The sequence below is a fragment of the Ochlerotatus camptorhynchus genome, unplaced genomic scaffold, assembly GCF_037179485.1.
Source record: "Ochlerotatus camptorhynchus isolate MF236.1 unplaced genomic scaffold, CSIRO-AGI_Acam_v1.1 ptg000022l, whole genome shotgun sequence".
NCBI classification, from domain to species: Eukaryota; Metazoa; Arthropoda; class Insecta; order Diptera; family Culicidae; genus Ochlerotatus; species Ochlerotatus camptorhynchus.
The window spans coordinates 330,399-345,260 of NW_027040514.1; the positions used below are offsets into that span (position 1 = coordinate 330,399).

Genomic DNA, 14,862 nt, shown 5'->3' on the forward strand with positions numbered 1-14,862 from the left:
TTTTTTTTGCTTTATTAGAAAGATTTTCAGCCTTGGGCTGGTTCATCTTTTTATGACCTCTCTTGAAGTTCGTAGAACTAACCAGGATGACATTGAACTCCCCCTGAAGCTCATAAACCGTCTCTGTAGTTGGAAGAATTTTCCTGAAGTTTATAGTACTTCTCCTCTGATGCTCGAAGCACATCTTTCAAGTTTTTCGAATTTTCCTGAAATTTGTAGAACTCCTCTGAAGTTTGTAGAACTTCCCTGAAGTTCAATGAACTGCTCTGAAAGTTGCTGAATTTCTCTGCTTCTTTGGAGGACCTTATTTAAAGTTTGCAAAGCTTTCCTAAAATTCATTACAGTTCCCTATAGTTCGCAGAATTTCCTAAAAAGTTGCTGAACCTTCCAAAATGTTTCCTTAAACAAAATATGGTAACTGCAATGAAGCTCTAGCAATTCTGTAGTAATGCAAGGTGAGAGCTACCTAAACTCACTGGGCAAGAGTAGTTGATCCCATGTGGGTTTCATTCCTGTATTATCGACATTATCGTACAAAAATTTTTCAAACAAATTCGTTATGGTTGCCAGAATTTATTTTCAATCTCGCCGTTGAGTCAAACATCTCAATTTATTTTTAAAAATCCAAGCAAAATTTCCATCCCTCAGGATGTTTTGGTGGCAAATTCCACCTTCGCCACGTGTTGAGTAGGGGGCACAAAACTTTTGGATACCTACTATCTCCTTTATTGAACTGGTAAAAATCTTTCAACGATCGTCACTACAAAAGTGACATGATTTTTTTTCAGAGTTGCTTCGGTCTATTTTCTTTTTTTTCCAGATTTTCTACACGATTTATCTATAAAAAACACTCAAAACAGGACACAAATCAATGCCTACTATGATTACGTGGCTGTAACGAACTGTTCTGCTCATTTCTTTCTTTTTTACTCTTATAAGGGAAGAGAAACTAAATAAGATGTTGTGCTACCAACAACTATTAATTGATTTTGCACAAAGTCGACATAATCAATATGAATCTTACTTACAAAGAGAACTTTTTTAATGCCATTTGGATTAATTCAATCAACTTAAACCTTATTTAACTGCATGTGTTCGATTCGTAATTGTTTTGTATGGTAAATTGTCCATATACGCCTTCATACTCAACTTTGTAAACTTCAAAACACGATTTCTAAAAAAACCCAAGATTAATTATTTTAAAACCATCACAGATTTGATTGTTAGGATCAACACTAACATCCAGTGAAGAAAAATCTGAGGTACATGAATGTTGCAAAAAAGTGCCTTCAGACATAGCGTGTGGTGGAGGAAATACATTTTCGACATCTATACGGCATAACAATTCCAAAAATACATATATTGAGCGTATTTGATATTTCTTCGACGTCCGTTGATGGTGATGATCGGAGATTATCGCTGTTTCATAGGATCATGATCTGTAACACGAATGATAATCGCCTTATAGTTTCCAAAACTGTCCATTGTAATTTTTGGATTTGTACTGATCATGAGTGTAACCAAAATGAGAATGCCATTATCCTTATCTGAATCGTTGATTTTGATTCTCTGACTACAGTTAGGCTCAGTTTGTTCCTTGAAAAGGGTCAGAAAATGGTCCGGCTGTCCCCAACTTCACCCACTCTAGTCTCATAGATCTCATCACACCCGAACGAACAACATCTCAAACTCTACCCTAAGCATAGGCAAGCAAAGTTGTCTTTCAAAGCTTTCAGTTATCAATTGCAAGTTTCCGCTATTCACGCTAGAAAGCTACACCGTCACGAAAGGGAACTTTGCCTTCATACAGAAATGCACAAGACGGCATCGATGCCAATTTTAAAACAGCGCGCGCAAAGGGAAATCTTTCAGGGATCTAATTACCATGAATCATTATCAGTGAATAGGGAATCTAATAAGGGCTATATTCAAAATTCAAAAAGGTTTTCATTTATAGGGGAAATGTAGGTAATGTCGGCCTACATGTCCCTAATTTGGGCCCATCGCTAAAAGTCTGCTATTTATCAATGTTATCTAGATTAACGCGTTATTGGGACGTTACTAATGGATATTTTTGGTTGCTATTGAAAATTCAGTTGATTGCTGAATTTATGTATGGGCCCAAATTAGGGACACTTAGGCCGACATTACCTGCATTTCCCATATTAATTTTAATTATTCTAAATTCTATTTGGTTTTCCCTATCTACTGTGCGTGTCTAACTCTGTTCGGTCCGGACCATTGTCATTGGCTCTTTGGTACTCACAGGAATGGTTTTCGCTTACGGTGACTCAACGTGGTGAACTTCGGCGATCCGAAAGCTCGGTGGTGAGGTGATGAGGTGGTGAAGTGGTGAAGTGGTAAACTACGCTTCGTTGTAGTTTCAAAAGAATCGTGTAAACTTCATGCCTGGGCTTTCTTTGCCAACCTACAGGTCTTAACCCGTAGGAGTAAGAAATACTTATTACTTTGTTCAGAGTAGTCGATTGGCCAAGATCGGAGAACCTCCGGTTGGGTCGAGCTCAGAACGAATAATCCTCTTCGTATATTTCAGCGTTTCTTATTTATAGGGGTTATCGAATACAGTTTTCCTATGAGACAGCTGGGGCGACATCAATAAATGCATCCTTTGCAGTTTTACAAAATTGGGTTTTTTCGCCTAATAAACATAAAGCACTGCGGCCGGTACGGGTTTCGCTGTGCGAGGTAAAAAGTGGTAACGAGTAGAGAGACTGAAGTAGAGACACAGAAGGTGTGCTTCTTTAAGCGTAATTATAATTTGCTGCCTGTGGGATATGTATGTAAATTAGCTATGGGTTTGTTCTCATGCTACAGTGGTGATGTCGAGTTTGCTACTCACCTGGGTACTGCGGACTCGCTCAATGTGCTTGTCACTTGGGAGCCAGTCAGAACTGTCAAACGGGAGCCAAACATTCAGAAGCAATACACTCAGTTACTGTTCTTACCTCTCGTCAAGCATTGCAATCTCATAAAAATGATTCAAACTCTTTCATAACACACATTCTTAATTGTAAGCTCAAAGACAAAATCCAACAGGCTCAATGATGATAGTATAAAAACCAGCATAGTTTTTATGACTCAGCTGTGTTTTCAATATCAGTAAAACATACTTTGGCGAAACATGTATGTAAACAAACTTTGATAGAGTCATGATGGCTCGAGCACTCCTGGCTCAGAGCTTTTGGCGGGAATCAACTGAGAAAGAACTAAACTATTTTAAACATGAACAAAATTTCCAGCAGTTTTCCATTGACTTGCAAAATGAAATCGATTTACTCCGCAGTACTCAGCTACTCACTACTGCGCGCGTTGCCGCTGCTAGTGCTGTACTAAACCACCTAGCAGGGCAAAGACTATCCCGGGAACGGTGGAATTACTTGCTTCACCTTCTACTTCGACTACTTCGACGAATGGTTTCATTTGGCCGCGATGTTGATGGTGCGGTCCCCGATGGCCGGTTTGACGGTTGACCAACGAATTTGCCTAACGGATAACCCGATGGAAAAATACGGCGAATTCTGATCGGATGACTTTAAAACGTAGAAGGGTCTGTGCCTAGCGGCACGAGCGGAAGCTTGACGTAGGACCACTAGTGGATGGAACAAATGTGAAGAGCATTTAGTTATTTTAATTGATCGATCATCTATTATCTTAACGTTTTCCGTTTTTGAATTGTAGGCGTACCAAATTTGTAGTATTTTTTTTCAAAGAGAAAGTTGATGAAGAGAATCGATCGAAATATCTTGCACCCCTGCTTCCAAGTTTGGTCACCGACAAACCGACATGACACTTCATTCCAACTTATGCCCGAAAATCGTAAACGGCCGATTTAAATGTGCCGTGATCCGTACTGTCAAAACCATAGGATTTTTTGATCTAGATAAAAATAATTTGTCAGAATAGATCAGACATGAACCAATTCATAGCTTTTGCATGCGGGTTCATGGCTTAGCTAAATATTTACCGGGAATACGGAGCCAGATGTCAGTAGTGTGCTTTGGTCAGAAATTTTATTGTTTTTGCTATGGTCACTCATGTCGGTTTGTCGGTGGTTTGGTTACAACATTACAACTCTGGAGAGCATTTAATGTGGTCGTTGGGTATGTGTGCTTCTGGATATGGACAAACAGCGCTGGCACATCGGCAGAGTAGTCTTTCGGCAGAGCAGAATCAACGGCAGCAGTTCAGTACCGATACGTTAAACCCCCATAGTAAAAACCCTCTGTACACCCATAGAATTCAATAGTAGTTCTTTTAGAAAACTAATCCTATAGCTTTTCATAATAAATAATTAGTATACTTACCTTACCAATCAGACTAAGGCCTCGACCCATGACCACACTTCGCCAGCCTCGTAGTCTGCGAAGGGTTCGCAGCTCGCCTTCTACTTGGTCGATCCAGCTTGCCCACTGCGTGCACCTTCTTCTTGTTCCTGTTGGGTCACTTTCTAGAACCATTTTCACTGGGTCGTCGTGCGAAATTCTTACGACGTGCCCAGCCCACCGTAGTCGCCCAATTATGGCAATGTGGACGATGGATGGTTCTCCTAGCAGCTGGTGCAATTCGTGGTTCATTCGCCTCCTCCAAGTTCCGCCATCCATCTGCACTCCACCGTAAATGGTACGCAACACCTTCCATTCGAAAACACCAAGGGCGCGTTGTTCCTCCACGAGCATAGTCCAGGTCTAATCAGCGTCTTGTATACAGTCAATTTCGTGCGGCGGCGAATATTATTCGACCGGATCGTCCTCCGGAGTCGAAAGTAGGCACGATTCCCTGAATTTCTCTGCTGGTATCATTTTCGGCGGTCACCAGAGAGCTCAAATACACGAACTCGTCGACCACCTCGATTTCGTCACCGCCAATCTGAACTCGGGGTGAAAGGCTAACATTTTCTTCCCTAGAACCTCTTCCTTTCATGTATTTTGTCTTTGATGCGATGATGGCAAGTCCAATCCGCCTAGCTTCAGCCTTCAGTCTGATGTACGTTTCCGCCATCGTCTCAAAGTTCCGTGCCATGATGTTGATGTCATCGGCGAAGCCAAGAAGCTGGATGGACTTCCTGAAGATCGTGCAACTCGTGTCTATCCCAGCTCTTCTGATCACACCTTCTAACGCGGTGTTGAATAGCAGACACGAAACTCCATCACCTTGCCGTAACCTCCTTCGAGATTCAAAGGGACTCGGAGAGTGTCCCCGATACTCGAACAACGTACATCACTCGATGCATCGTCGCCTTGACCATTCGCGTCAGTTCATCCGGAAATCCGTACTGGTGCATAATCTGCCATAGCTGATCTCGATCGATTGTGTCGTATGCGGATTGGAAATCGATGAACAAATGATGTGTGGGCACGTTGTATTCGCGGCATTTCTGCGTCCGTGGTAGCACGGGAACCCATGAATCCCGCCTGGTATTGCCCCACGAACTCTCTTGCGACGGCATGGAATTTGGGAGAGTACCTTGCAGGCGGTGCTCAGCAGTGTGATCGCGCGGTAGTTGCAGCAATCCAACTTGTCGTCCTTTTTGTAGATTTGGAATACGACACCTTCCATCCACTCCTCCGGTAATATCTCCTCCTTCCAAATCTTGGCTGTTACCCAGTGCAGCGGTAGTTGATCTAAACCAGTTGCTTTGTTGTTCTTCAGCTGACCGATCTCCTCCTCAATTTCTTGAAGATCAGGGGCCGGTAGCCTGTCGTTTTCTGCGCGTACTCCAAGGCCTGTTGCTGCGCCACCTTCATTTTCTGCTGCTCCACCGTTGAGGTGCTCGTCATAGTACTGCTTCCACCTCTCAATCACCTCACAGTCGTACGTGAGAAAGTTAACGTCCAAGTCCTTGCCATATCGGCTTGCGGCACGTAGCCTTTGCGCGAACTATTTAGCTTCTCGTAGAACTTCCGTGTGTCATTTACGCGGTACAGATTTTCCATCGCCTTGCGATCTCGGTCTTCCTGCTGACGCTTCTTCCTTCGGAAAAACGAGTTTTGTATTTGTATTTGTATTTGTTTTTATTATATAAATCCATCTGACATCGTGGTCTTAATGAATAAAACTTAACTAAAAAAAAAAACTTTAACACGTTGTACAGAAAAAAACAAAATCATTCTGGTCGAATCCGTAGGCTGTTTCGAAAGACGTTGGTAGAGATATTGAAGTCAAACAAGCTGTAATTGTCTTGGAGTCTTCGACTTATCGAATCGATGGGATTGTTGGATCCGTACTGTGTTCGTCTCGTTGGCTGGCGCAATAGCTGTCCAGATCACAGCACTCGTTCAGGGGCGTAGATATTAAGCTGACTCAGCAATGCAGGGCAGTCTATTTCGGAGCGTAAAATTTTGGCTCTTTAGATAGCTTGGCTGAACTTGCGTCTATCCACTAGCGGTTCAATACTAAGCAGCGCACAGCGGTGCGCGTAGGGTGGTAGTCGTAATGAGTAACATATCACAAATTTCCGCTGCACTGATTCGATTCGTGAAATCCACACAGCATCGTACGGAGACCAGACGGCAGAAGCAAATTCAAGAATTGATCTAACTAGCGAGCAATAGTTTAGAGTTTTGTCTGTTCCGCGCTTGTCTGTATTGCTCCATATTCAATTTCGTGCGGTGTTGCAGCATTCTCGCCCTTGCTGCATTCTTCTCCTCTACTAACAGTTTGTATTCGCCGTCAAATCAGTCATTTCTTCGGTCCGGGATCGCAGTACCTAGTGCCGCTGCAGCAGTACTGCGTTCAGCCATCTTCAAGAGAAGCCCGCGGCGTGACGGCACCCCCGGAGAGATCACCAGCGGTACTGGCTCCGATCATTGGGTTCCTGTTCCCGCGTAGGGACGTAGACTCCTGGCCGCGGATCCCAGGCGCTGATCAGGGAGAAGTGTCTAGAGTGACGAACAGTGAACTTGGTGGTGGTGGGCAAGGCCCCGGGCCCAGATGGGATCCCGGTTGTGGCTCTGAGGGCGGCCGTTGCGGAAAATCCAGACATGTTCCGTTCTGTTTTTCAGACTTGTCTGGACGTAGGCGTCTTCCCAGATGCGTGGAAGCGGCAGAAGCTGGTGCTGCTTCCGAAGCCAGGAAAACCCCCTGGGGACCCGTCAGCATACAGACCCATCTGTTTGCTGGACACCACTGGGAAACTGCTTGAGAGGGTCATCCTCAACAGACTGTCGGCCTACACCGAAGGTGTAGACGGCCTGTCAAGCAGCCAGTACGGGTTCCGAGGTGGTCCATCGGAAACGAAGGGGCATTCGCTACTGCGCGGTGCTAACCTTAGACGTGAAGAACGCGTTCAACAGCGCGTGCTGGGGGGCGATAGCCCGCTCGCTACACCAGCTACAAATTCCCGGAGGGCTGTATAAGATTCTGGAAAGCTACTTCCAGAATCGTGTGTTGACGTACGACACAGAAGATGGCGAAAAATGCGTTAGAGTCACCGCAGGAGTGCCACAAGGCACCATCCAGGGCCCGGTGTTATGGAACGTCATGTACGATGGACTGTTGAGGATAAAATTCCTGGTAGGCGTGAATATTGTAGGTTTTGCCGACGATGTCACGCTGGTAGTCTGCGGGGAATCCCTCGAGGAGGTAGAGCTGACAGCGGCCCACTGCGTCAGGCTTGTGGAGGAATGGATGAGAACCAGGAAACTGGAGCTCGCCCATCACAAGACGGAAGTGGTCGTAGTCAACAATCGCATGTCAGTACAGCATGCGACGTTGACAGTCGGCGGAAGCACAATTAGGTCTGTGCGCTCTCTAAAACTCTTAGGGGTCATGCTCGACGATAAGCTCAGCTTCGGCTGCCACGTCGAGTACGCCTGCAAGAGAGCGTCTATGGCTGTGGGGGCATTATCCCGTATGATGTCAAACAGCTCGGCAGTGAATGCCAGTAAGCGCAGGCTCCTCGCTGGGGTCGTAGTATCTATCCTCAGATACGGCGGCCCTGCGTGGGCTGCGGTACTGGATATTGACTGCCACAGGCAGAAATTAGAGAGTACACACAGGCTTATGTGCTTGAGGGTGGCCAGTGCATACCGCACTATCTCGAGAGAGGCCGTCTGTGTCATAGCAGGGATGATGCCAATCAGCCTTATCATTAAGGAGGATGTGGTGTGCTATGACGCGAGGACCGTTCGAGGGGTGCACAACAACGCGCGAGTTGTGTCGACCGCGAGATGGCAATCGGAGTGGGAAAACTCCACAAAGGGGAGGTGGACTTACCGCTTGATACCTTCCGTATCAAGCTGGGTCAACAGGCGCCATGGGGAAGTAAACTTCCACCTGACACAGTTCCTGTCAGGCCATGGCTGCTTTAGGAGCTACCTGCATAGGTTCGGACATGCAAGTACTCCCATCTGCCCCACATGTGCTGGTGTCGAGGAGACCGCCGAACACGTCGTGTTGGCCTGTCCACGTTTCGAGCCAGTATCGAGCGCTATGCTAGCGATATGCGGAGTGGATACCAGTCCGCATAACATCGTTCATAGGATGTGTGGTACCACCGAGAACTGGAGCGCGGTCACCCACATAGTTTCGGTATTACAACGACAGTGGCGAGCCGAGCAGCAGTTACCTACTGCCCGACTAGATCGTTAGAGTATTGCTAGAGAGGCGCCATAGCGCTACAGCGGCCCCTCCCACGAAGTAATGCCTTCGGGCGGTTCCGGGGAGGTCAAGGGCCAAGCGCACAGGGTAAGGTTTAATGGATCGGTTCTCCGTTCCCCACACCCTGAGGTGTCTGTGAGCAGATTCCCCCTGTATATAAAAAACAAAAGAGAAGCTGCGCCAGCTGCTCTTCCGTGGGTAGTGCAGCTTCCAGTTGCTGCGCGTAATCCTGGGAAAATTCGGCGTCCCGTAATTGCTTAATGTTGTGTTGCGGCGTTCGACTGTTGCGCACCGTCTAGAGCTTTGAGCGCATGCATACTGATACTAGGTAGTGGTCCAAATCTATGTTCGCACTGCGGTACGTGCGGACGTTGATAATGTCCGAGAAGAATTTCCCGTCGATTAGAACGTGATCGATTTGGTTTTCTGTGTGTTAGTCAGGTGATCTCCAGGTGTCTTTGTGGATATCTTTGCGGGAGAAAAAGGTACTTCGAAGAGGCTGCAAAGGTCACGCATCGTTGCCCGCTTTTCCATACCTTTTGTCCCGTCCAGCAAAGTTCCTACAGTACTACGACTTCGAAGTTGCGAGGTTGAAATAATTAGTATACACCCTTTGATTACTGTGTCGCTAACACTTTTCATAGCCTTTAGTCAGGTGACAGTGCTGCATATGTTGATCGCGAAGCCCCTTCAGATTACCCAGTAGCAAGCCGACCTTGAGACACAGCTCGAGAGGTTACTTGCTACTGAGCTTTTTTACCGGGATACAGATAGTAGAGTTACAGACTTGATCATGTTGTCATGTCATAACCTAAATTGATGCAGGTTTATCTTTTAAGATTGCCTTGACTTTCAGCTAATTTGAGTGCTTAAGAAATTATTTTCATCAGCACTGGTTTTACCATTATAAATTCGTGAATTTAACGTGCAGCATTGATAGTACTTACTAACATTTCGTCACATAAAATTCCAGAGTTAGTAATGGAAAGCAACGAAAAACCGCGCGGGGTCATTTTACCCCAGGGCTACGTTATGCACTGTTCTTCCCTCTACATCTGAAATATTAAATCTCCTTCTCTAGAAGATGGTGCCAGTCAGGCAAGTAGATCTGGGACCTCCTCATAGAAGCCGTTATATTAGTATTCCAAATTAATAGGTGATGTTTTAATTTAACCATTTGCAAATTAATTACCTACAAATATTTATCTCCATCCAATTATCGCATCAACGCATTAAATCGAAGTAAATCACAGGACGCAACCCAAGGAGCTGCCAAAATTACGCAAGAATTGTACTCACCTGGAACGATGGCCACTGTTTTGAGAGCTCGTAGTACCCTGAATGTTCTCAATGCAGCGAGATTACCCAAATCTATACCCATAGTTACATATCTGTTGGTTGGGCCCAAGCGAGTTGACGATCGTCGTGACAATTTCCACCACAGATCACGGGATGGTGGAGGAGGACAAAAAGACGAAAAGAAAAAGAAAATTGATTAGAATAGGTCATTCGGAAGGTTCGCTTTCGTTGCTTTTAATTTTAATCAATGCTATGTCATGGGTGTGTGTGTGTGAGTGACTGAATGGGAAAGAGTCGTGCCCATGAAGTGCGACTCGATTTGTTTTTTCAGCGGTGAAATTGTGTAAGTTTGGCACCAGGATGGGTATGAAGCGCTGATTATTTTAGACTTGACGACATAATGACGATTGCCGCCGGAGTGTCCTGTGACGGAATGAATGCAGCAAAGAGGAAGAAGGATGATTGTAACCATTAAACCGTCGTATTTCCGTCGTAGGTCCACAACGTCGCCTACTGCCATGCTACGGAAGGAAGCATTAATGATAGTACTTGTAATATTTTCCTTCGTCTACAAGTGCTCCGGCGGGTTGTGGGTGGACGGTCGGCAGTGAGTGTGACGATGACTGATGCCCCCTATCCTCTGAACGTGCGTGTGTATGTGAATGTAGGTCGGGTGCTGTGAATGCTACTGTTCCCAGTTGTGGTAGGTAGCTGGCAGGGTCCAGGATGAGAGCGAAGGATTCAATTCAACTCTTGTCAGGCCGTTGTTGCCGGTGGGGGAAAAAAATGTGGTTGAACACTCATTCGCAATTATTGTTTATTCCATACATTTGCTACGGTTGGTTTAGAAAAGTGGAAAACTGTTGACTGCGTGATGAGAGGCTTTTGCAAATAGAAGGAAACAAGTCGGACAAGATAAGCACACACTGGGACACTGTGTTTGTTCTGCTTTGATGCGGTATTGAATAGTGGGAAAACGTTATGCAATTATTTTCAAATCTTCTCGAGATTCCTCTTGAAACTGTGGGAGTTTTTGAAAACTGAGCTTGTTCCACAAATGGCGGAAAATTTGTCAGGAATTATAGGAATTTAAAAAAAGAGTATTTTCTTGAGAAAGTAAGTCAGGACGATCTTGAGACACCGTGAGGTTGACATTTGGATGATCGGGGAACCTTATTGATCATCGGATTCTTGAAAGCGTATTTGGAGCCTTTCCTCGTATTAAAATGCCATTTGCTAATAGCAGCTATTCCCACCGTGCCCGGAGTCCCAAGTGAGGTCCCATCGCCTAACGTGACAGTATCAACCTAGAAAAGGAGTTCCGCTGTATGTCTAACTGGTGTCCACCGCATCAGCTATCTCCCACCAGTGCTACCTGTCCTGCGCTAAATTTATAATACTCGTACACACAAGAAGTGAACATTCACTTGTGCCATTCTGCCGTGGCAAATGCAATGATTCACCCCATCGTCGTGTCGGTTGGACTCCTCATGGGGTTGGTGTTTTTATTATCATTATAGTTGATGTGTCGTCAATGCGCTGCGAAGAAGGAAGGGCTTGTTTTATATGCCTGAACGCTCCGTCTGAATGTGGGTAGTTTGGTGGCCTACACACAAGGGTTGGAACAATTTCCCACGGGAGGTGGCTTATCGTGACAGCATTTTTTTTTCGGGCTAAGAACGCACCCCGTACGTGACTTCCCCGAACCGCAGCATGACGAATTAAGACAATGTGTTTATGAAGCACGACCAGCGATATTTGCGTGATACCACCAATCGTCGAATAAAAATTTACCAAATCGACCATAACCGGAATAGAACACCAAACGAAAAAACCTGGGCGGGTGCAACACTGTAGCTTCCAACGACGAACATCATCAACGTAATGATCATCGGGTCACCTGCACTGGGAAGTCGACAACAACAGCAAGGCAAAATGGTGCTTATGCCGATGTTATTGCGACATTCACTGTGGAAAATTGGCACCGTTGGAAGGGGAAAGCGGGGGGGTGGGGGGAGTGGAAGGTTATTTTCCATTCGTTGAGCTTTTCAACATATTGCATCGCATGTTTAGCGACAATATTTTTTGCAGTTGAGCTCCCCTGCAGTCCCTGTTGTTCCTCTCTAGCGAGGGCTTATGATTAGGGGGTTAGGTTCACTTGGTGCGCGGCAACTATTTACTTTGTTTCACATTTTAAAACTTTAGTGGAGTTGTTTTTCATCGCGATTGGGGAGGATGACAACGGCTAGAAAATTTTATTTGATGGCAGAAAATGAAATTTTTTTTTTGGCTCAATATTTATGCATCAATGCTTTATCGGATGTTGAAAATGTTCAAGAAATGTTCGTCAAAATCCCGGGTTCCCAGCTCCCATTTGAATAACACAGTGAGAGGGATTCTCAGGAAATTTTAGGAGACAACATTTGAACGGATTTCTTGCAGATTCATGGAAGATTTATAGTATTCTGGGAAAAATCTATGAGAAATTATTTCAAGAATAATAAGAAAATTGCTCAATGAATACTTTCAAAAATCTTTGAAGATTTTCCTCATGAAGCCTAGAAGGATTCCTGCCCCTGCCCCGTAACGTGGGTAGATCATCTTTTCGTGGTACGTTACGGGATGTAAGATCTACCACCGATTCCTAGTCCTGACTACTTCAAACTAGGAGAACATGATTTTTCAGTAATCCAACGAACACATCTTAGTCCTTGTTACTTTTTATGCCTTGTTGATAGTGACAAGACTCGGCTTTGTCCACCGAGGATGATCTTGTAACAAGGAAAAAATGAGTTAGTTAGTCTTCATCTATGTGATTCCTAATCTTCTATGCTTTGTTCTCTAGTTTGAAGTGGTCAAGACTAGGGTTCTGATGCCTGGTCATTATCGGTGTTATTCCTTAATTTTGTTGCTAAGGAATCCAATTTTGACTGACAAAGGGGCGCGCCCTTGGAGGGTGTTTCAACACTCCGAAGGGTATAAAAAGCGGAACCTTTCAATTAGAGTCGGATCCTTGCGATAAATGCAAGAATGACAACTGTAAAAAAATCGAATACTTCATCATTTCTCAATAGTGGTGGAGTAATACGACATGCACTAAACTAAGCACACGGGATATACTACAATAGATCAAATAACTGATCGCAGTGGTGTTAGATCCCGAACAAAGGAAAAAAAGAATTCCTTGAAGGTTCCTTAATGAATTCCTTGATTAATTTTAGAAGGGTTTTTTTTCAAAATATCTATAAAAAATTTTGGGCAAGGTATCTAGGTAAGAAATTCTAGCACGTACATAAACAACGTAGACAGTTTTTTTTAGGGATAGAAACCTTGTTCCTTTGTGTAGAAAGGCAGGCATACCGATTGGTAGCGGCCGTAGAGACTCGCTGACCCCCTCCGTCAAATATCTACATAATTTATGAACAGCTCCGTAGAGCTTCGTTTTTCAACCGAAGGTACGTGAACCCCCACTAATCGAAAAGCACATACAAAGAAGCGATGCAGAGCGAGTTTGATCGCATGGAGGGGCTACGTTGAGAATCGATGCCCTAGAAGAATTCCTTGATGATTCGCAGAGGAATTACTTGATGATTCCTTGAGGATTTCTTGTAAGATTTCTAGGAGCATTCTTTGAAAATTCTCCGGGGAACACCTTGAAGATTCCAAGAAGAATCCATTGATGGCTCTTGGAGTAGATTCTTAAATTCTTAAAAGAATCCCTTGGAATTCAAAGGAGCTTTCCATAGCAATTCTCAGAGGAATTTCCAGTAGAATCCTTTGAAGGTTCTTGGACTGCCGTTAATCACATACATAACTGACCCATACTTGGCAATATTTAAAGATTGTGGGCCATTTATGCGTATAACGGTAGTACAGGAATACTTAAAAGAACAAACCCTTTGAGATGTACTTATAAATTTATTGAGGATTTCACAGCGGAATTTAAATTTCTTGAAGATTTCTGGTGGTTCTCTTTGAAAATTTTAGAAGAATTTCTTAAAGGTGAATTCCTTAGTTAGATGATATCTTGAAGAAATCCTTAGAATTTTGCAGGAATAGGAATTCATAAGAGATTTCTAGATTGGGCCTTCCTTAGCTCAGTCAGTAAAGGCGCAGCTACTAAGCAAGACCACGGTGAAGGTGACTGGGCTCGATTCCCGGCTACAAGAAGAATTCCTTAGTATGAAGATACCTAGAGGAATTCCTTGAACATTCACAGAGGGATTACTTGATGACTCCTAAAGATTCCTTGATAAATCCTGGAGGAATTCCTTAAAAATTCTTACAAGAATTCCTTCAAGATGTCTAGAAGAATTGCTTACTGATTCCTAGAAAAAGCTCGTGAAGATTTCCAGATGAAATAATTGACAAACAAAAGAATTCCACGAAGGCTTCTAAAGAAATCCGTTGAAAATTCCTGAAGAGATTCGTTGAACAATTTTAGAACAATTTTTCGAAAGCTAGTAGTTTGCGGTTTGAAGAAACCTAGATGAATTGCTTGAACTTTCACAGAGAAATTGCTTGATGATTCATAGCTTACTCCTAAAGGAAATCATTGGATGTTTCAAGAAATAATTTCTAGAAGAAGTTTTTGAAGATTCTTAGAGTGATGCCATGAAGATTCCTCGTAGAATCATTGGAAGATTCCTTGAAGAATCCTTCAAATTCCGTGACGAATTTCTAAGAAATCCTTAGAAGATTCCTACAAGGTTTCATTAAAGACTCCTAGAACAGTTTCTAGAGGATATCCATGATATTGATGATCCCCATTGTACGAAGACTTCTATAGAAATTCGTTGAGAAATTTGATAAGAATTTCTCGAAGGTTAGAATAATTCTTCGGTTTGAAGATACTTGGAGGAATTCTTTGAAGATTTGCAGAGGAATTGTCTGACAATTCTAAGGAATTAATGTTTCTAGATTCTAGTGATGATTTCTAGAAGC

The 14,862-nt window shown here is 43.9% G+C and overlaps 1 protein-coding gene across 50 annotated transcripts in view; it reads right to left on the reverse strand.

The window, feature by feature from the left end:
- Window positions 1-14,862, reverse strand: part of para (paralytic) — a 382,611-nt gene that overhangs the window by 151,958 nt on the left and 215,791 nt on the right. For all 50 annotated transcript variants that reach the window (XM_065226528.1, XM_065226876.1, XM_065226868.1 and 47 more), the window contains one exon: window positions 9,919-10,010. In XM_065226528.1, coding sequence (XP_065082600.1) covers window positions 9,919-10,010 — 92 coding nt within the window. The remainder of the gene's footprint in view (window positions 1-9,918; window positions 10,011-14,862) is intronic.